This window comes from Erpetoichthys calabaricus, chromosome 2 (assembly GCF_900747795.2).
Source record: "Erpetoichthys calabaricus chromosome 2, fErpCal1.3, whole genome shotgun sequence".
Classification (NCBI taxonomy): domain Eukaryota; kingdom Metazoa; phylum Chordata; class Cladistia; order Polypteriformes; family Polypteridae; genus Erpetoichthys; species Erpetoichthys calabaricus.
Window position 1 is genome coordinate 255,089,409 of NC_041395.2, and position 20,373 is coordinate 255,109,781.

Consider the following 20,373-nt stretch of genomic DNA (forward strand, 5'->3'; position numbering starts at 1 on the left):
GGATGATTCTAGGTCATTAAGAATTGCAATTACCAATAAGCTTAAATACGCCATTTTTGGCCAAACCCAGCCCTAATGGTGGTGTTATTCTGAACACTCCTTCATACTGAGCCAGTTTAGATGTGCTTATCCATTTGACATAAGAGTTGTCTGGGATGTTGGGAGAAAAGTGGACATTGACGGGACATGGAAACTCCGCATAGAATGTGACCTGGCTAGGACTGGGAGTGTATCACTGTGCCAATGTGCCCTTTAGAAAGTCAGCCATATTACAAAACCTGAGCTGGTTCTGCTCCCAAAGACAAGCTGTGACTAATACTGCTTTTGAAGTAGCAACCACCATTTCGAAGGAACTGAAGTATTTAATATTTAAAGCATTAGCTATTTTGAGGCCTATAAACATGCCTTTAAAACTAGAAATTGAATGCTGATGCTTAAAATCCAACATAGCTTGTTTTCTTGAAGCCATGGAGAGTGGTTGCCTTAAAGCCTCCACAAGGTTTAGACAAATCATTTCAGGACCCTGTGTCTGCACTGCTCGTCACTAACTGTCAGTATTTGGATGCAATTAAGGGAGCAAATTCTACAGAAGAAGCTGAATGAAAAAACATGTAAAAGAAAGCTAAGCATTTAAAACTGGGGGAAAATGCACATTTCTGTATTTCTTTTACATGTAAATAGCATACTAGCACATTTTTCTTAGTCAAACAATAGAAGAAAAAAAAAAGCCTAGCTAATTAAACATTTTACACATTGATTTGTAAGACTAGTTGGAATGAAATCTGCAGTCACAGCCCCTGGTCTAAGCTATTGAGATTAACATGCAAAAACAGAGGACAGTGTGTACAATTTTCATTCTAATGTGGTATTCCTCATTTTTAAAAAGGGTGCAGAAGTTGCTCCATTTGGCTTTGGATCACACTGCTCAGGCTCATGATGGTGCAAGAAGCAGCCAATAGTTGAACTCTTATTCATGGATGAACAATGAAGGTTTTGTCCAAGATGTGGAACAGCAGACTAACTCTTTTATGTGTGCATGGAATTTAGTGAGGCTGTGGGAATTTGTCACTGCACTCTATTCATGTTTGGTGTACCTGCAGGGGTTTTAAGGCTGTCATAACTGCTGCAAGAGTATGCATTTTCAGGGTAGCTGCTGCGTGCCATTTGGTCCATTTATATGTGGTGTGATACTTGTGTTTGCGTTTTAACATTCAGTTACAAATATGTATAGTGCAATATATACTATTTATTTATTTATTTAAAGCACTTCTGTAAAAATCCACTTGGGGCAAATAAAATTCTATCTATCTATCTATCTATCTATCTATCTATCTATCTATCTATCTATCTATCTATCTATCTATCTATCTATCTATCTATCTATCTATCTATCTATCTATCTATCTATCTGATGTGCCCTTGTGATATACAAGGGATTTCAGTGCACAGCCACAACTGTAAAAGTGTCCATTTTTATTTGTAGCCAAGCGTAAGGCAGATGGGGGATGAGAAGCTGAAGTATTGGGGACTTGCTCAGTAGATGACCATGAGGCTCAGTAATTTCAGGGATACTGTGAGGTTTTACCAGACAGTCAAATCATATTTTGGAGGACATTCTTTATGACCGTGTTTTCACATCTGTGTCCCCACCCAAGAGCACAGACACAGCCTAACGGGCGAAAAAATGAGTTTGAAGGTACAAATGAGGTCATCTGAGTGGGCCGAGAAATATATACTGCTCAAAAAAATTAAAGGTGCATTTTTTAATCAGAGTATAGCATCAAGTCAATGAAACTTCTGGCATATTGATCTGGTCAGTTAAGTAGCAGAGGGGGTTGTTAATCAGTTTCAGCTGCTTTGGTGTTAATTACATTAACAACAGGTGCACTAGAGGGGCAGCAATGAGATGACCCCCAAAACAGGAATGGTTTAACAGGTGGAGGCCACTGACATTTTTCCATCCTTATCTTTTCTGACTGTTTTTTCACTAGTTTTTCACTAGTTGGCTGGTAGCATGAGGTTATACCTGGACCCTACAAAGGTTGCACAGGTAGTCCAACTTCTCCAGGATGGCACATCAATACGTGCCATTGCCAGAAGGTTTGCTGTGTCTCCCAGCACAGTCTCAAGGGAATGGAGGAGATTCCAGGAGGCAGGTAGATACTCTAGGAGAGCTGGACAGGGCCGTAGAAGGCCCTTAACCCATCAGCAGGACTGGTATCTGCTCCTTTGGGCAAGGAGGAACAGGATGAGCACTGCCAGAGCCCTACAAAATGACCTCCAACAGGCCACTGGTGTGAATGTCTCTGACCAGACAATCAGAAACAGACTTTGCGAGGGTGGCCTGAAGGCCCGACGTCCTCTAGTGGGCCCTGTGCTCACTGCCTGGCACTGTGGAGCTCGATTGGCATTTGGCATAGAATACCAGAATTGGCAGGTCCACCACTGGCACCCTGAGCTTTTCACAGATGAGAGCAGGTTCACACTGAGCACATGTGACAGACCTGAAAGGGTCTGGAGAAGCTGTCGAGAATGTTATGCTGCCTGTAACATCGTTCAGCATGACAGGTTTTGGTGGTGGGTCAGTGTTGGTCTGGGGAGGCATACTCCATGGAGGGATGCACAGACCTCTACAGGCTAGACAACGGCACCTTGACTGCCATTAAATTTCGGGATGAAATCCTTGGACCCACTGTCAGATACTGTCAGCTGGACTATACTAGTGCAATGGGTCCTGGGTTCCTCCTGGTGTACAACAATGCACGGCCTCATGTGGCGAGAGTATGCAGACAGTTACTGGAGGAAGAAGGAATTGATACCATTGACTGTCCCCCACGCTTGCCTGATCTAAATCCAATAGAACACCTCTGGGACATTATGTTTTGGTCCATCCGATGCACCACAGACTGTCCAGGAGCTCAGTGATGCCCTGGTCCAGATTTGGGAGAAGATCCCCCAGGACATCATCTGTCATCTCATTAGGAGTATGCCCCGACGTTGTCAGGCATGCATACAAGCACGTGAGAGCGATGCAAACTACTGAGTACGAGTTTGAGTTGCTGCAATGAAATTTTGGCAAAATAGACTAGCCTGACACATCATTTTTTCACTTTGATTTTTGGGGTGTGTTTGAATTACACCCTCTGTACGTTGATAATTTTCATATCCATCAAACGATGTGGCATCCTTTCATTCCTAACACATTACCCAGTCCATATCAGTAGAGATAGCCAGCAGGATTTTTCTTTTCCATTGAGATCTGATGTGTTTTCAAAGAGTTCCTTTAATTTTTCTGAGCAGTTTATTTTTGAGGTGCCTAGTCTTTAGAGGTTTATCTTTTGACACATTTGGCGGGAGGGTGCTGCACACAGCTAAATGGAAGAAGACCCAATTCTGCATTGATTATATTAAAAAAAAAACAGCTGGATTGTCTAGTCAGAGATATTGTATCGATGTTTGGTGCATCTTGCTAGGCATTTTGCTGCTGTGACTTTCAACTCGATAAATAGATGACAAACTAAGGGGGAAAAAAATAAGAGAAGAAGCTGGAGTGTAATTTAGGACATTTTTTAAATGAAAAAATGCACCAACTGCTGGTTTGAAACTCTAAATGAAAATGACTGTAACTCTTGTATACCGCAGTGCGTGACCAGCAAACTTTTATTAATAATGAGAAATATAAATTAAATGGATAATTAAGGGCAAATGAAACTCAGAAGCTCAGTTACACTAATCCGCTTAACAGTAGCATTAAATGTTGATAAAAGATGGAACAAAAAGGAGAGACTACCACTGTTAATCTCCCCTGTTTCATTTCCTCAGTGTGTATTGTCATTCGGAGTGCGCTGCTATCATATTTAGCTCCCACCCACTCTGTGTTTACTTTTTCGTAGATAATGTGCCATGGCAACTGTAATGCACTCAGCGTGTTTTAGTAACCTGATCAGCAGGTAAGAAGATATTGTACTTCTTACACTCTGTTTCACTCCTTTAAAATAAATTCTTTTTCAAACTGAAAAAAATCAGTGATTGTATTGCATAGCTTGTACTTTTGTTTTTAAGGGGAGAATCTGATTTTTAAATACTGGCACCATCAGCCCTGCTAATGTTTCAAAAGGAAGGCTGCAGACGAACAAGAATATGAAATGTTTTCTGTCTTACATACAACATGGGATCAAGTGCTTCCTTTTCTCTTTGTGTGAGTTAATGATATTTTTTTTCACTTATTTGATGAAATTTTAACTTGTCAAAGAAAAATACTTCATTGCTTCTCATCATAATCATATTGAGCAGTATACATATGGAGGCACTTTAATTTATTATGGTTTATTTGGATTTGAAAGTACATGTCTCATTTTTCTACCTTGTAATCACGGAAAATTCTTTATACATATATCTTCAAGTTTCTTAATAGGACAATCATTTTCCTTTTATATCCTGAAGATGTCTGTTTTAGGTTGATTGGCAACTCTGTATTGGCCCAGGGTGAGTATGAATGTGCTTTGTGAGGAGGGTTACTTTATCCCATGTAGGCTGCTACCCTGAGCCTCATACTGCGGGAATATTCCAGACCCGCCACCTTTACATTGACCAAGCATGTTTGATAAGAGAGGGAAGTAAGCAGCCATGAGTAAGAACAGCTAGCTAAGTTATTTCAGCTAGTCCAATTATTAGTTCCCACAAAGTAATCTAGGTAATCTGCTTTGGGTGTTTCAATTTGGTGTATTTTTTACAAAATAAAATATTGTTGCCATATATGAAAAAATAAGCATACAGTATCAACACATGAGGGAGCTGAACTGGCTCACTACTTAGGAAATGGTCCTAGAGGGTCACAGTCGCAACAGGTTTTCATTCTAACCATTTTCTTAACCAATTTTTGCTGCTGAATAAGTTAATTGAATTGCTAAAAATTCAGACCTGGGCGACACGGTGGCACAGTGGGGTGGCACTGCTGCCTCGCAGTAAGGACACCTGCGTTTGTGCCTCAGGTGCTCCCTGCGTGGAGTTTGCATGTTCTCCCTGTGTCTTCATGGGTTTCCTCCAACAGTCCAAAGATGCACAGGTGCTAAATTGGCCCGTGTGTGTGCTTGGGGTATATGGATGTGTGCTTGCCCTGCGATGAACTGGCACCCTGTCCAGCACCTCCTGTGGCCCTGTTCAGGACAAAGCAATTAGAAAATGACTGACTGACTCAGACCCTTTAAATCAGGGATGAGCAGTGTTGGTCCTGGAGGGCCACAGTGGCTGCAGATTTTCATTCTAACCATTTCTTTCATTAGTGACCAGTTTTTACAGATCCTTAACTTTAGTTAAATTATTTGCTATTTAAGACTCAGACCCATTAAATAAGGGCTAAGCAACGTCAGTCCTGGAGGGCCGCAGTAGTTTTTAGGTTTTTGTTCCAACCCAATTGCTTCATGAGAAGTCATTTATTGCTGATGAAGCGCCTATTGCTCAAGTGACATTTTTCTGCTTCATTTTATTTGTCTCGCTTGTTAAGATTTCCCACCCTTAATTGCTTATTTAAGTCTGCATTCACTGTTTTTAATATATACTTATTAGCAATAAGATGAAAATGACAAAGGAGTTAGCAGGTCTCCATCTAACTTGTCTAGAGTTACAGCAGTGTGTATTCATTGTGTACTTTTTGGTTTAATAAAGCACTCAGTAGGAAACAGAAGTGAAAAAGTACTGGAATATTATAGGATAATATTTGAAAGAGAAAAAATATATGATATAAGAATGACCTGACATTGTAGGTTTAAAACACTAACATTTATATTAAACAAGATCTATTAGAGGCAAGGGCTGTTTTCTAATTACACAACAAGGCTGGGACAAAAACCAGCAGCCACTGCAGCCCTCCAGGACCATGTCTGAGGACCCCTGACTTACAGTATTAATTTTATTACTAATAGACTTGCCTCTCAGTAATCACTTATGCAAGTTAAGTCAAGTTGGGAAGCATGCACTGGTACAGTGCGTTGCTACACCCACCACACGACGAAACAGCTTGGGATCCTGGTTGGCCACCCCCCAGGCAGACACATGGTCCAGTCCCACCCTCCAGAAATGACCTTCTATCTGGTGCAGCCAGGTGTTACATGGGCGACCCCTTGGCCTGGTCCAGCCACTCAGGTCCCCAACAATGAGGATCCTACGAGCTGGATTACCCTCTGGGAATTGTGCCACATGGCCATAGTGCTGTAACTGACACTCCCCCACAATGCAGGTAATGTACCACATTCAGGACTCCATGAGCAACCACTCATTTGATGGAAAGTTAAACCAACAGTACCCAAGGATTTTCCGGAGAGACACAGTACCAAAGGAATCCAGTCTTCGTCCATTCTTTTAAATATTCCTTTTTCACTTATTTTTTCCCTAAGCATATTGAAAACCTTTTAGTTTTTTTCCCTTATTGTTTCTTTAGTTGCTCACCCCATCTGTCTTTTAAGTACGGTCATCTCACACTTTAAGAAGTTAATCTGTTCCTGAAAACCTCCTGTATAGTAAAATTTTGTATAACGAACACCTAACTACCAATAATTTAAATGGAAAACATTTTTAAGTATTCCAAGATCCCAGAAATGATCCTAGCATTTGTTCAAATAACACCACAATACAAGAAAATTGAGTTTCATAACATTAGTCCTCAAAACAAGCACTAATAAATCATTACCTTTCATTCAGTATAATCATTTCAAGATCCAGATTCAAGGTAATGACCTTTCATTTCAGTCTTTCTTGGGCACTTCCAACTATTTCACAATCTTTTTTGGAGCTGTGATGCTCCAGATAATGTCAGGAGACCAAAATCCATGAATGTGCACCTTGCTCATCCAGCTTTGCCTTGCTTGGCAGGCCGTGAGGACAATCTGTGAATGCTGGGAGAATGACCAGCACTGTAATTGTGTGTCATTGTATCTAGCGAAACTGCAGCCCTCCATTCACACTCAGTTACGCAGGCCGCAGCGAGGTGGACTTGCAATGACTGTGAAGATGCTGGGATGTTAACACCAGCGGTGCTCATTTGAAAAATTTTCCAGATGTGGTCTTTACAGCTGTGAAAATTCACTTTCTTTATGGCTTTTAAAACGAACAAAGTGTATTAAAAGAATTTCTTCATATACACACATTTTCGTAAAGAAGTTATTTGTAATTCGGGGAATGCTTGAGCATTGACAACACTTTGCTGTCTATAACTATTCTGAAGATGACTTGCTTGCTTCATACACAAAATTACAGTACCAGTTGTCAGCACCTAAAAGAATAAGACGGTCTTCATAGGTTTTCGGTCGCCTTTGGCAGAGTTTGTAAATATCAAGGTCTGGCCTGCGTCCTTTTCATTCACTTACTTCAGACTGTGGGAGTTCTCCCAGTCAATTATCCAAAACTAGCAGGTGTATTAAGAAATGTGCCAGTCTTATATGACCTATTCTGTCTTTAACATTATTTTACAAACATACATATTGCAGGATATTGTCCTTACAAAAATCCCAAACTTAAATTAATTTTTACTATGACTGGGACACATCAGTGTGTCTCTTCCACACTCCATCTCACAAAGTTTACTGGAGGACGCATTTCCATCGCTCCAACACACCGCTGCCACCACTCTGATCAGCTCCTTCAATGCAGTTCCAATGATCTTTCTTATGTCCCATCCCTTGCTTGCACATTCATGCTGCCATCTTCACCTCACACCACTCACATGGGGTAAGAGGCCCTCACTTTTGTCAACTCTGTGACCCACGGGACTCTCATACCATATGCCTTTGGATTTAAGCAGAAGAGCAGGACTGGTAAGTAAGTGCTGCTGTGTAATTCTTGATCATCTCACTCACACTCACATACACAGGCACACACACCCCTGCACAGCTTCTCAAGATGGCTCCACCATTTCTGACAGTGTCTATTTCTTTTTCTTGCTCTTGCTTTCCAGTTATTTATGCCCTCCCACCAGAATTTTCTTTCCAAAAATTACATTGACAATGATAAATAGGTAGTGGTATAGAACAGGGCTAAAGATAACAGTACAGTATAAGAAACTGTTAATGATGTCAGACAGATTATAAGCTCTAACAGTAGTAAAATCCATAGCACTATTTAACGTTGTGCACTTTTCTACATTTAGTTAAAGACAGGATATTGTGGCATGGTAATGCTACGAAAACTGTAGAAGAACACTTAAATATATCAATAGTGGAGCGATGTAATAATACTGTTAATATCAGCAAGATTATTAACTATAATATTATGAAAGTGTACAATGCAAATTAAGATTTTAATAAATGACAAATGAGGAGGAAGAGGAGTTTGGGAGTATGCACGGATACAGCACATTGTCGCACCCACCTCACGACGAACCACCTCAGGATCCCAAACTAGGACCCGAGTGCAGTCGTGTAACGGGTGACACCACAGCAACCTGCAGTTTACAGTGGCTGGAGTGCCAGTCCTGCCATTAACCCCAGGTTTTCCCTGTAAGTTCGAGGACCTGCTTGCACAGCTGGATGCAGGTTAACGTCAGACCCTGGACAAAACAACTGCTGGTTAAGGGCATTGCTCAAAGACAAATAAGGATGTTACAAAATGTGACTGTTAGCGTTAATAATAGTTACTATTTTCCAAATGAGGAATTGAAAATCTGATACACAACAGTATGTTCGGTGTAACTAGTACGGCTAAGGCATGACTACAGTAGTATTTTGTCAACTAAAACACAGAGAAAACAGCAATATAGTTCTATTTGAATTATATCAATATAGTATTTAAAAAGCCTACTGTCCTAACTGTTACAGTATCAACACAGAGAAAATAAGCTGTATAATGTTACCTATAATATTAGCATGGTACAGTAATAATAAAGTCTATGGAACTGTTGGTATTTCACCACCCATGAACTACAAAATGCTAATATTGTTAATAATATCACCCATACTTTATATTTAATATTAATATAGCATCAATAGAAATTATGGTACTAAATGAAATAGCAGACTTTCTAACCAAAAATCCTTTTGCTTTTTACCATAAAACCAATTCCTACAGCATGTCTCTTCTGCAAGAAGGGGCCTGAGTTGCCTCGAAAGCCTGCATACTGTAATCTACTCAGTTAGCCAATAAAAGGTGTCATTTGGCTTCACTTCTTATTGCATCCGTAAATGGCTAACATGGTCCATCACTCAACTACCACAGCACATCTCGATATCGTTTTTTATGTTTCATTTAGTCAGTCTGCAAAATGGGTTCATGGTCCCGGCAATTTCTTCAGGTGTATCATTTTCACTTTAACTGAATACACAGACTTTTTCTCTGTTTATACAGTTGCTGCTTACTGCCAGTGTAAGATGTTTTTTGCCTGCAATTGCAACTCTGAAATGTGAAAAAACAGTGTCTGAGCACACAGGAGTATCTTGTTCTCAGATGCAGCAAAGTCCATTTTCCTTCTCCTGATATTTCAGAAATTTATTGAAAGCTCTTGGTATAATGAGACTGAGTCTCTGGGGATCATTGCAAGTATAAAGGAATACGCCCAGGAGATAACGACATGAGACGAGAATCGCAGCAATTGTCAGTTTTCAGCCAGCATTTCTCTCCTGGCTTGGGTTCAAAGTCGTGTTTCTTGTCTGTTTTGGCCATTTTTCTGTCATTTATTTATGTTAATGTTTCTTTTGTTCATTATGTGTATTATTCTTTGTTTTTGTTTGTAATTAGGAAATGCCTTAGTTGTGTCCCATGTGTTTTGTGGATGGTCCCCCAAGAGATGGGACCACCTATCAATCACTGCCAGGATCTGCCCTTCACCCTGAAAACTGAATGGCCTTCCAGAGTTCCTGGTGTCTCATTTCTAATGTGCTAAGGACTGCAGTGTTTACTTGGGTTTTCTGTTCCTTTTTCTTTTTGTGATTTTTTGAACCTATGCTCTGTTTGTGACTTCACATTGAGATTCTGTAGTGGGACGGTGTTTGTTGTGGATTGCCTTGCCTTCTCAGGAAATTCCTTTTGTGATCGTATGTACAACAGAACCTTTTATTTAAATGAACCTTTATTTTATAAGGTCCTTCTAGGCACCTTTTGTATCTAGTCAGGGTTTGGATGGTAATTTTGTGCTTTTGGGACTCCTGAGTCGTGACAGTAAAAACCAAGCCAAGGTTAATACTGAAAGAACAAAGAAGTGTGTGCAAACAAAGTACAGTGGCAACAAGGAATAAGAGTCAAAATGATAGGAAAGATCAAACTAAAACACACCTAGCACTTGGCCTACATGAGAAACAGCTAGCTATGCTAAAGAGTTTTGTTTGTTATCCAAGAGAGAGATACAATAGACAGAAACCACCATCATATTTATAGCATAATAGCCAGTGATGTCACAATTGCAATAATCACAGTCATGTGACAAGTTTCCTGTGTCACGTAAACAAAAGAAAGAGAAAGAAAAAAAATTAATCTAAACGAAATACTTTCGGAACAGTCACAACCTTCGCAAATAAGTTCTCAATAAAGTAAAAACCCTAAAATGAATGTGTAAAGAATGTGTATTATCACACTTAAGAAAGATTTACCAAGTTATTGAAGTACACTTTCAGTTTCTAGCATTTACTTCATCAAATTTTCAAGGATTTAAATATGGAATCTTAATATGAATTTAGTGGGCTTTTCATCTTTTATTCCCTCCAGGATCCTAATAATTATGGAGTTTTTATTTTTATTTTTTTTGTCTATGAGCACTGTTTTTAAAATTTCTGACTTTATCCTGCGTAGCCTGGTTTGCATTTTTAAATGCAGCCACTGCATCACTTGACCCAAACTCCCATTCCCTCCACTTTTTCAATATAATATTCCAGTAGGAAACTAATCTTGTATATCATACACTCTGCTCAACCATTCAGCTCTTTGATATTTTACTAATTTCTTCTTTAAACAACAGAAACTACTATCTTGTATTACCTAATGTGTTATGTTCTGGTTGAGTTTTATATTCTGTCTGAGACAAGAATGGTGCTGAAATGATGAAGCATGCATGTCAAGCGTTGCTTTCAGTTCACTTGTGGCGTGGACCTCTTCTGCAGTTTTGGCATCGGGCTTGTGGTGGTCTGTATACGTTATCTCTCCTCTAGTTGTGCTGTTAAATCTAATGGTAATTTAGTCAGTCTTCTTTTTGATTTTAGTTGGTCTTTTCGTGCTTGTTTAGAAGGTACTACGTTGTCTGTGCTGTAGCTTTTCCAGAAGTTTTTAAACATGGTATATCCAAGAGAAACAAGATAACAATACAGTAATGGTGTTCGAAGAGAGGTTGCCTCAAGTGTCAACTCCTGACTTCTGGATAAGAACATATATGTAAAATAATGACAGGAAAAAAAGGTAGCAGAAAGAAAAGAAGTAGGAGTTTGTGTACAGTACAGACAGCACAACTTTAGACAAGAGCTATTCTGTTCGCCAGTATACCTGAATTGTCTGAAGAAACAACACAAAATTGTAATTACTTTTAGCTTCAATAACTACAACCAACCATTTTTTTATATTTGTCAATCTTTCTCTCATATTTGATTTGTTCTTCAGTGGTAAATCGCTTCAAGTTCAGTTTTTAAGAGATCTCCAGCATGTGCCACAGTTTTACTGCAATGTTCTGGACTGCAGTTCAAAAAGGCAGAAGGCCAAAAAGCCAAAAGCTGTGTTTGGTGTACTTCCAGATGGGCTTAAAGTGGAGAAGGACAAACAAACTGTAACTGCCTTTACTACACTATTGGCACGTGGACTTATCTTGCTCAACTGGAAGAATCCTAACTCTCCAATTCTAAGTCAGAGAGTAACTGATATCATTTACTATTTGTAACTGGAAAAAATCATATTCACACTTAGAGGATCTGTACAAAACTTTTTCATAACCTGGCAGGATCTAATCAATAACATTTTAGAATAAGCATTTCAATTGAGGAAGCAGATTCTCTCCCCTCTTTTACTCCATTTATCTTTATTCATTTTTTATTTTATTTATTCATTTGTCTTTACTAGCATAAAGTTTTACAGTGCTTGCCTAGCTCTCTTTCTCAGGGGTGAGGGTTGATTTGTTTCAAACCTTTTTCTTTTTTTTTTCTTTTTATAAAACTTGAGTTATGTGTATGGAGTGTTATTTGATTTTTAAAAATTCAATAAAATTAAAATATACTTCTAAAACAAAAAAGGCCATTCTAAAAAGATATTTTTTATTCTACAACTATCAAGCTGTATAGTTCTTTATAAATATTAGTCATTGTGTTGTTGTAAGACAACCCTCGTGGGGCAGCTCTTTTCTCTCGCTCCTCACCTCAATGCAGATAAGCACAAGCACTAATGCTCAGTCCCATCTTTCTTCTTCTTTTTCTTCCTTCTCTCTTTGTCTGCCACCTCCATTCCTCTCCCAGCAAGCTTTGTCCACCTCCACCCAACTCTGGCTTTCAGACTAGAGTGAGATGGCTCCTTTTATTCAGCACCTAGGAGTGCTCCGGGTGGTTCATCAGAATTACCTGGAATCACTCCCAGGTGTGGTGGAAATCCATCATATGGCTCTGCGGGTCCCCCTGGCAGCCCCCACAGAGCCCAACAGGGCTGTACCAAACTCCAAGTCCTGGCATGTTCTGCGGGAATCTGTGGTGCCACAGCCACCCAGGATGGCTGCCCTCTACCATCCCAGGGAAGGTACTGCCTCACAGATGCTCTCTCCCCCGTTCCTTTCATCCAGATGGCGTCCCAGCCAGGTAATGGCCGAGGCCGCCTGTCACATTATCTATCTAACACTCTATCTTAGAATAGTAATAATTAAAGCTTTTTGTCTATGTATAGTGTAATGTTCAGATTTGGGTAACTGTGACCCAGAGTCTGTTATTCAATTTTGTTGCATCATGGCAGTACTTCAACTTATCCTAGAAATTACTAAGAAGTTCTAAAAAGAGGTATGGATTATTACTATGCTGATTGAGTCTCCTGCTGACAACCTCTTTGTCCCCATGTCTGCTAGAATCAATGCTATTCCCAAGGTCTCTGGTTGTCTTAGTGATAAAACATGTTCTAGAAAACCCTGTTGTATACAGCCAACAGGGATATGATGAATCATACTGCCATCCAGCAATCCTTCCAATGAATCTTAGGCAGACTGGATCCATCCTCTGGCAATACCTTGAAGAACATGGTCTTCCATATTTAATGGATTCCCATTGCCTGTTTACTAAAATCTGATGACTCGGGATGGTTTTCCCAGGTCTGGCCAAATTGTTTGACTAGTCTTATGGCCTCCTTCAGTAGAGATTGATGGTTATCTAGACCAGGGGTAGGCAACGTCGGTCCTGGAGTGCCACAGTATGTGCAGGTTTTTGTTCCAACCCAGTTCCTTAACGAGAACTCAATTATTGCTGAGGAAGCACATATTGCTTAAGTGACATTTTAATGCTTCATTTTAGTGGTCTCGCTTGTTAAGGTTCTCCAACCTTAATTGCTTATTTCAATCTTAAACTGCTGCATTCAGTGTTTTAATTGCTCCTTATTAGCAATAAGATGTAAAAGACAAAGCAGCCAGCAGTTCTCCAGCTAGCTTTTTTCCAATTACATCTGTGTGTGTTCATCATGCACGGTTTGATTTAATAAAACACTTAATAGAAAAATGTGACAGACTGAAAATGATCTGTTTTAGGCTTCAAATCATTTGGATGATATCCTTGGAAAGGAAAAAAATCTACGATATAAAAGCCTTACATTGCACAGACTAACAAGCCATAAAATTAAATAAGGTCTGAGATTGGCAATGATTGGTTTCTAATTAAGCAATTGGGTTGGAATGAAAACCTGTAGCCACTGCGGCTCACCAGGACCGACATTGCCTACCCCTGTTTTACATCTTATTGCTAATAAGGAGCAATTAAAACACTGAATGCAGCAGTTTAAGATTGAAATAAGCAATTAAGGTTGGAGAACCTTAACAAGCGAGACCACTAAAATGAAGCATTAAAATGTCACTTAAGCAATATGTGCTTCCTCAGCAATAATTGAGTTCTCGTTAAGGAACTGGGTTGGAACAAAAACCTGCACATACTGTGGCACTCCAGGACCGACGTTGCCTACCCCTGATCTAGACTATAGATTCAAAAGATGCTCGTCTCAGGTCTAGACAGGGGCAAAGATCTACATTTGACAAACTGGAAGGTTCTGGTCCATGGTTAAAGTGTAGAATTTGCGTATTTTAGCCTTGTTTAAAGCCTTTCATTATACATTGTTCAGTAAAAGTGCTATGGCATGCAAAGATCAGATTACTGCAACCAATTTCAGGATGACAAAGCTGAGAGGTGTTTCTGAGGAGACTATGATAATGTGAACTGAATAAAAAGAAATGGAGAGTAATATTGTGAAAGGGTTCTCTTCACCTGGGTGGTGCTCCTTTCTCAGCATCTCCCTATTTAGCTCCCAGGAGTAACTCGGGTGCACATCCCTCACAGAGTATGAAAAAACAAATCCTAGGTCAGTTGAGCCAAAGGAACACTTCTTTAGTTCAGTAACTAATCAAGTTTGTGACTGTAAGGATGTTTCTTCTTTCATCTGAGCCCTGTCATAAAGTTTACATCAAACACCATAGTAGCACTTCTTTAGCACTACTCAATGATACCTGTACAACTGCAAGACAAGAACAACTGAGCAAGTAGTGATATGCATTTCTGAATGAAGGAACTGAGACAGGCTAAGTATGCCAACGACTGGGACCCTCACCCCTCCATGTCCTCTGTGGCCAAAGACTGACATAAATATATTAGCACTTCTTAAGATGAGCTTCCAACTGCTATAGTAATTGAGAATGACTATCTGTGAGAAGGGACTACATATTTATGAAGTGTGCAACTGTTGTATTTAAGGGTGGCACAGTGTTCAACACTATAATGCCTCACTCATCCAACATCCTTGGTTGAAATCCAAAGCCATCCGTTGTCTAAGTGGAACTTGCATGTTCTCCCAATTTCTGCATGAATTTCCTCTCATACCCACAAAGACATGCAGGTGATGTTAGATGGTGATTCCAAGTTGGTTCTGCGTGACTGTAGGTGTGTGTGTGATAGATTCACTTCCTGGTCAAATTTGTTTCCTGACTTGTGCCTGGTGCTGCCATGATAGGCTCTGGCCCATCTATGATCCTGAATTGTATTAAGAGGGTTTAAGAATGTTATTCAATGTCATTAACCTCAAGTGCTGTTGTAATCTTTTTTTGCTGGTTCCTCTATAATTTATAATGAAGCAACAGAGAAACTGTAAAAAGTATGAACCACTTGTTGAAATGCCAAATACAGTACACCTATCTGTACTTGATCTTTTCCAAATCCCAATCACCCTCTGGTAGGTCTCTAGTTAGACAGATTGACAGAGCTGAGCTTTAACTTTCACAATGACACCAAAAATAAGAAGAGAGTGGAGACCACTCAGCCTTTGCTAAAAAATAAAAAAAATACGGAACTACTAGAAAAGAACAAGCTATCCATTTCTCTAATGTTGAGATTAAAGCATCCCGCAACATTTTAGAAGTCAAGACACAATAGGCTACTAGTGTCTGCTTCTATTTTATAGATTTGCATAGCAGATTAATGGAAAATTTAGCTTTGACATTGACTTTTGTTATAGTATTTCGTCTTGTACAAGCAGTTTTATTTTGTAATTATAGAGCTATTTGGCAGTACAGTATTTGACATTCAAGATACAAAGTAACTGGAAGTGTATGACATGGCAGTGACAGAAATGTGTGTTTCTATTCAGAGTATTCATAACCTGATAAGCCATACATTTTCTTAGGGTGCAGCAGTATTATGATTACAATAAATTCTTCTTGTCTGTAACAGCTCAAAAATATGTTTAAACAGCTGCAGTAAAATAAGTATTAAAAGGTATTAGTTTAATTTGATGTTATTATTTCAGAAAAGTTTTATGTATGGAACACTTGTTCCACTAAAATACTGTCGAGCGAGGAAGTACACTGGTCACGGAGGAAGTGTTGGGGCACCAACTGGGTTGCCCCTTTTAATATTTAGCACAGTCCTTAACCAAAACAGGTGCTCGATGCTGCATTCAATAAAGCAAAAATGAAAAGTCTTTGATGATCTGTTTCTGCGGTACTTCGATTTCAGGTAGGAGCTCCTGTGATCAGTCTGCTCTCTTCTGAGTGAGATGCCCAATGCCAGCAGTGTCTCTCTTTTATAGCAGAGGGATCACAGGGGGCGGAGTCAGTTCCCCTCTGTGGGTGGTTTCTCAAGAGGGGGTGCCACCATCGAGGACCACGCCCTCTCAAGTCCTGGGGCCTCATGTATAAACGGTGCGTACGCACAGAAATGTTGTGTACGAACGTTTCCACGCTCAAATCGCGATGTATAAAACCTAAACTTGGCGTAAAGCCAAACACATTTCTACGGTACCTCATACTTTGGCGTACGCAATTTCCCCGCTCGGTTTTGCAGACTGGCGGCACCCAGCGTCAAAGCAGTGCTACTGTTCCTGTGTGGTCACCCTTTCTTTCTTAGCTCCACATTCCTGACGCGGCTTTATAAATACACTGAAACTAACGGCATATTGTTTATTAGTGTAATGCATCTGATTGTAATTAACCTGCAGCATTATAATGGTCCAGGGAATAGCCATAGTATTCCAAATGCCATAACTGCTTTAGCGTTGTAACTCTCACTGCATCTTCTTCTTCTTTCAGCTGCTCCCGTTAAGGGTTGTCACAGCAGATCATCTTTTTCCATATTACTCTCACTGCACCACTCGGAGTATTTATATCACTGTATCTGAGTGGGGAATCACAGCAGCAGCTGATCGGAAAGAGAATTATCGGTATACAGCATGAAGCAGACGTTGCCTCAGCCATGGCAAAACGCTTTAGAGACTTCCCAGTACGGATTTCGCGGTTTAGAAAAAGTTTCATCCCAAGAACTCTAAACGCACTCAATCAGTCCATCAAGTGCTCCTTGTAGAACTGTTTACTTATAAGTACAATTACCTCACTGTAAACTTGCACTACAGTTATAATATTGCACAACCTGCGCCACTTTATAAAGTGCGCATTTACATATGATGACGGTATTCATTTTTAAGATGAAATGCAACAAAATATGTTGATTATATTATACAGATAAAACTTTAACTTCATTTAAATAATCTGTATTGTTAATAATTAAACATGTGAGGACACGGTGCCGCAGCGCTAGCTAGTTCAGGGATTGTTCCTGCATTGCGTTGTATTCTTGCGCTGATCTGACACTGGAAAGATAGACGGATAGAATAATTGAAATATCTTCGTAGTACATGTTTAATGAATCGGCGTTCTAAGCTTACAAATGGCTTCACGTCTATTACATAGCTGATTGTGTGGCGATTGGATATTTGGAGAAAGAAAAGTAAGGACAGGAATTGGAGGTTAGTACGTTTGAAAGAGACAATACTGCTGTGATAAATTATGTCATTGAAGGTCGCGCATGGCGCAGCAAGCCTCTTGCGTGAGATATGAACAAGCACTGCGCCACCGTGTTCCCATGTTTAATAATATGCTTTCATTCCTATCATCATGAAAAAGATATCACGTATACATCTCAGTATTTTAATTATTCAGAGAGCTGTAATATCACGAATGTAATGGATTATGTGTCCTGTCGGAGAAAGAGAAAGCCCGTTTAAGAAGCAGGTAGTGATTCGCACAAAGAAGATCAAATACAGAACAAAGCATTTAATGTCCTACTTTAGTTACAATGGAATTTGAGAAACTAGTAAATTAAACAATTTTAAGATGAAGTTTATGATGTTCTACTTTAATGGCAAAATAAACTACGTGATTAAAGTGGAAATTTCGAAATTAAAGTTGACATTTCGTGCTTTTTTCCCACTGTGTGCCTATTTTTTTTGTCTGTACCCTAATAAGCTTTCATATGACACTCATACGGTGGGCTATGACTTGCCTTTTCACGGCGACTTTGATATGTGATTTCTTTTTTATTTCAGCACTGTGAGACTTTGTGAACTTGAGCTTTCGAGTTTCTTCGACACTCTGTCACTCGATCAACTTCCTTTTGTTGATTATACCACTGTTTAAACCAACAAATAGTACGTTTTTCCTTTGCCTCCACTTGGTATTCGCTGAAATTCTTATATTTTCCCCCGTGCTTTTCCCATTGTCTTTTCTCAGAAGGCTATTTATATCGATTTGCATATTCAAAGAGACGCAATTCTGGGAGGAGTTGGGGCGGGACAGAAGGCGCGTGCATGTGTGTTACTTTTCACGCTGATCGGGATTTATTTAGTGGATGAAAGTGAAAGTTTGCGTACGTACAGATTCCTGCATCTGGATTTTTCTGTGCGTACGCACATTCCCGCTTTTGTGCTTACGCCATGTTATAGTGTGAGTTCTACGCACAGCGTTATACATGAGGCCCCTGGAGTGGTAGTGCTTACCTTAGATGAGCCCGAAAGGCAAGCCTCAGATGCACATGTGTGACAATAGTTTTCACTCAGAAATCAGTCTGAATATAGAAGAAAACTGAATTTAAAGCAGTTTTAAAACACAATATTTATCAAGTTATAAAATGTTAACACTTTCATCCATCTGATATCTAAACCCATTCTTTCTGTGCAATTATTAGAGCAATAATAACCCAAATTGGAAGCCTAGAAACAGGAGTAAGGAGTACTGATTTCTAAGTTGATTTGTGTTTTCTGTAAATTAAAATGAACGTATGGCACCCAAGAGTGGCTATTTGTTTGTTTGCTTGTTGGTAGGACATGCAAATAAGAATTTCACTATATTCTATACATGCCACTATACTACTACTGCTACTACTAATACTTTTCAGGAAGCCAGAACGTTTGTCCAGGCAGTAACGTTTCTTTTTTCTCTTCCAGCAATCGCAGTCTGCAGTAAGTATTGACCAGAACCATGTCAAAGTCAGCCCATTCAGTCCGTGCATCTTTGGTGTATCATTATCAATCCTGCAAAAAAATGGGATGACACTGGATGGAGTTCCAGCTGTTGTTCACAGTATAGTGGAGTACATAGATAGCCACGGTATGTATTAAACTCAGCAAAATGTAAAATATATTAAATACCTCATACATAATTTGCAGCTTCCAAAAGAAATAGCTCAGGTTACTTAACCATAAAATCATTAGGCTTTTGTTACTTCAAAGTACTAAAACTAGGATGAACCATATTTAATGTCATATTGCTTACTGCAAAAAGTTATACAATAACATCCATAATATTTTAATAGTGATTTTTAATCTGATTATTTACATAATAATGATTTGCTTACATTAGTGTTGTAAAATAAATTAAAAGGTTTATACTCTTAAAAAATTGTATAACAAATTAATATTGCATGGCTCAAACCACACTTCTTTTTGTTACTTTTTTCAGGTTTGGAACAGAAAGGCCTTTTTCGTATCAGCAGTTCACTTAATAAGCTGAAACTCCTAAGAGAAAAATATGAAAGGGGAGAGGATGTGGATCTCTCAGAAGAAGGGGGTGTTGAGCAGGCAGCTTCTGTTTTAAAACTATTTCTCCGAGAATTGCCAGAGGCAGTAATTCCCACTTCAGTACACATTGCAATTGGTAATGCCTACAAAGGTAGACATTCAAGTTTTTGCTGTCTTTTTTCAATTTAGGCGTTTACACAATTTGACTTTAAAGAGCTTGATAGAGTATCTGTTAGTTTGCACAAATATATTCAGTAAACACAACTGAATATTTTATACATAAAACACATAGGTGTGTTGGGTATGTCATGCATCCTTTATCTTGAAGACAATGTACGATTATGTTTCTTTTTTCTAGCACTACTTATGTGAGAAAAATTGAGAAATCCTTTTTCCACCGCAAGACTGCAACATGTGGTTTGCATTGCAATTTTCCAGTAGATGCATTAATCTTACTCTGTAATTTCTTGGCTTGGTTGCTTCAGCTGTGTGTCACTTTCGCCAGCCTAGTAGCACCTCATTCATTCCACGGTGACACTGACTGGTTTACAGGCCAGTTCATCATGCAGATGACAAAATTCTACATGAAGCTTTATTTCTCCATGTTTACTCTTTAAACATGTTCATTCATTGTGTGGATTTATTTTATTTCATATAATACTCATAATGTATGGAAATGATGTCACAAGCCTTCTGGATCACAGACAAAATGCAAGACCTTTTTATAGTTTTAAGTAGACTTGGAAAGTTTAATCCATACAAGAATATTATGTACAGTATGTGTGAATATCAAAGAAAGAAACTGGGCAAAATATACATCCTGCAAAATATCACACAGTACAAAAATAAAAAAAATAATGGGGGGAAAGTTAAGCAAGAGTTAAAAGAAGCGCAGGAACT

General features: G+C 39.2%; 1 protein-coding gene across 4 annotated transcripts in view; it reads left to right on the forward strand.

Moving 5' to 3' along the window:
• The first annotated feature begins 3,972 nt into the window (after positions 1 to 3,972).
• Positions 3,973 to 20,373, forward strand: part of fam13c (family with sequence similarity 13 member C) — a 156,310-nt gene continuing 139,909 nt past the window's right edge. Inside the window, exons 1-3 of one of the 4 annotated variants that reach the window (XM_051923143.1) lie at positions 3,973 to 4,198; positions 18,901 to 19,063; positions 19,415 to 19,624. In XM_051923143.1, the coding sequence (XP_051779103.1) occupies positions 4,169 to 4,198; positions 18,901 to 19,063; positions 19,415 to 19,624 (403 nt within the window). In that variant the 5' untranslated portion in view covers positions 3,973 to 4,168. The remainder of the gene's footprint in view (positions 4,199 to 18,900; positions 19,064 to 19,414; positions 19,625 to 20,373) is intronic. The other 3 variants (XM_051923142.1, XM_028795398.2, XM_028795397.2) reach the window with 3 other exon arrangements.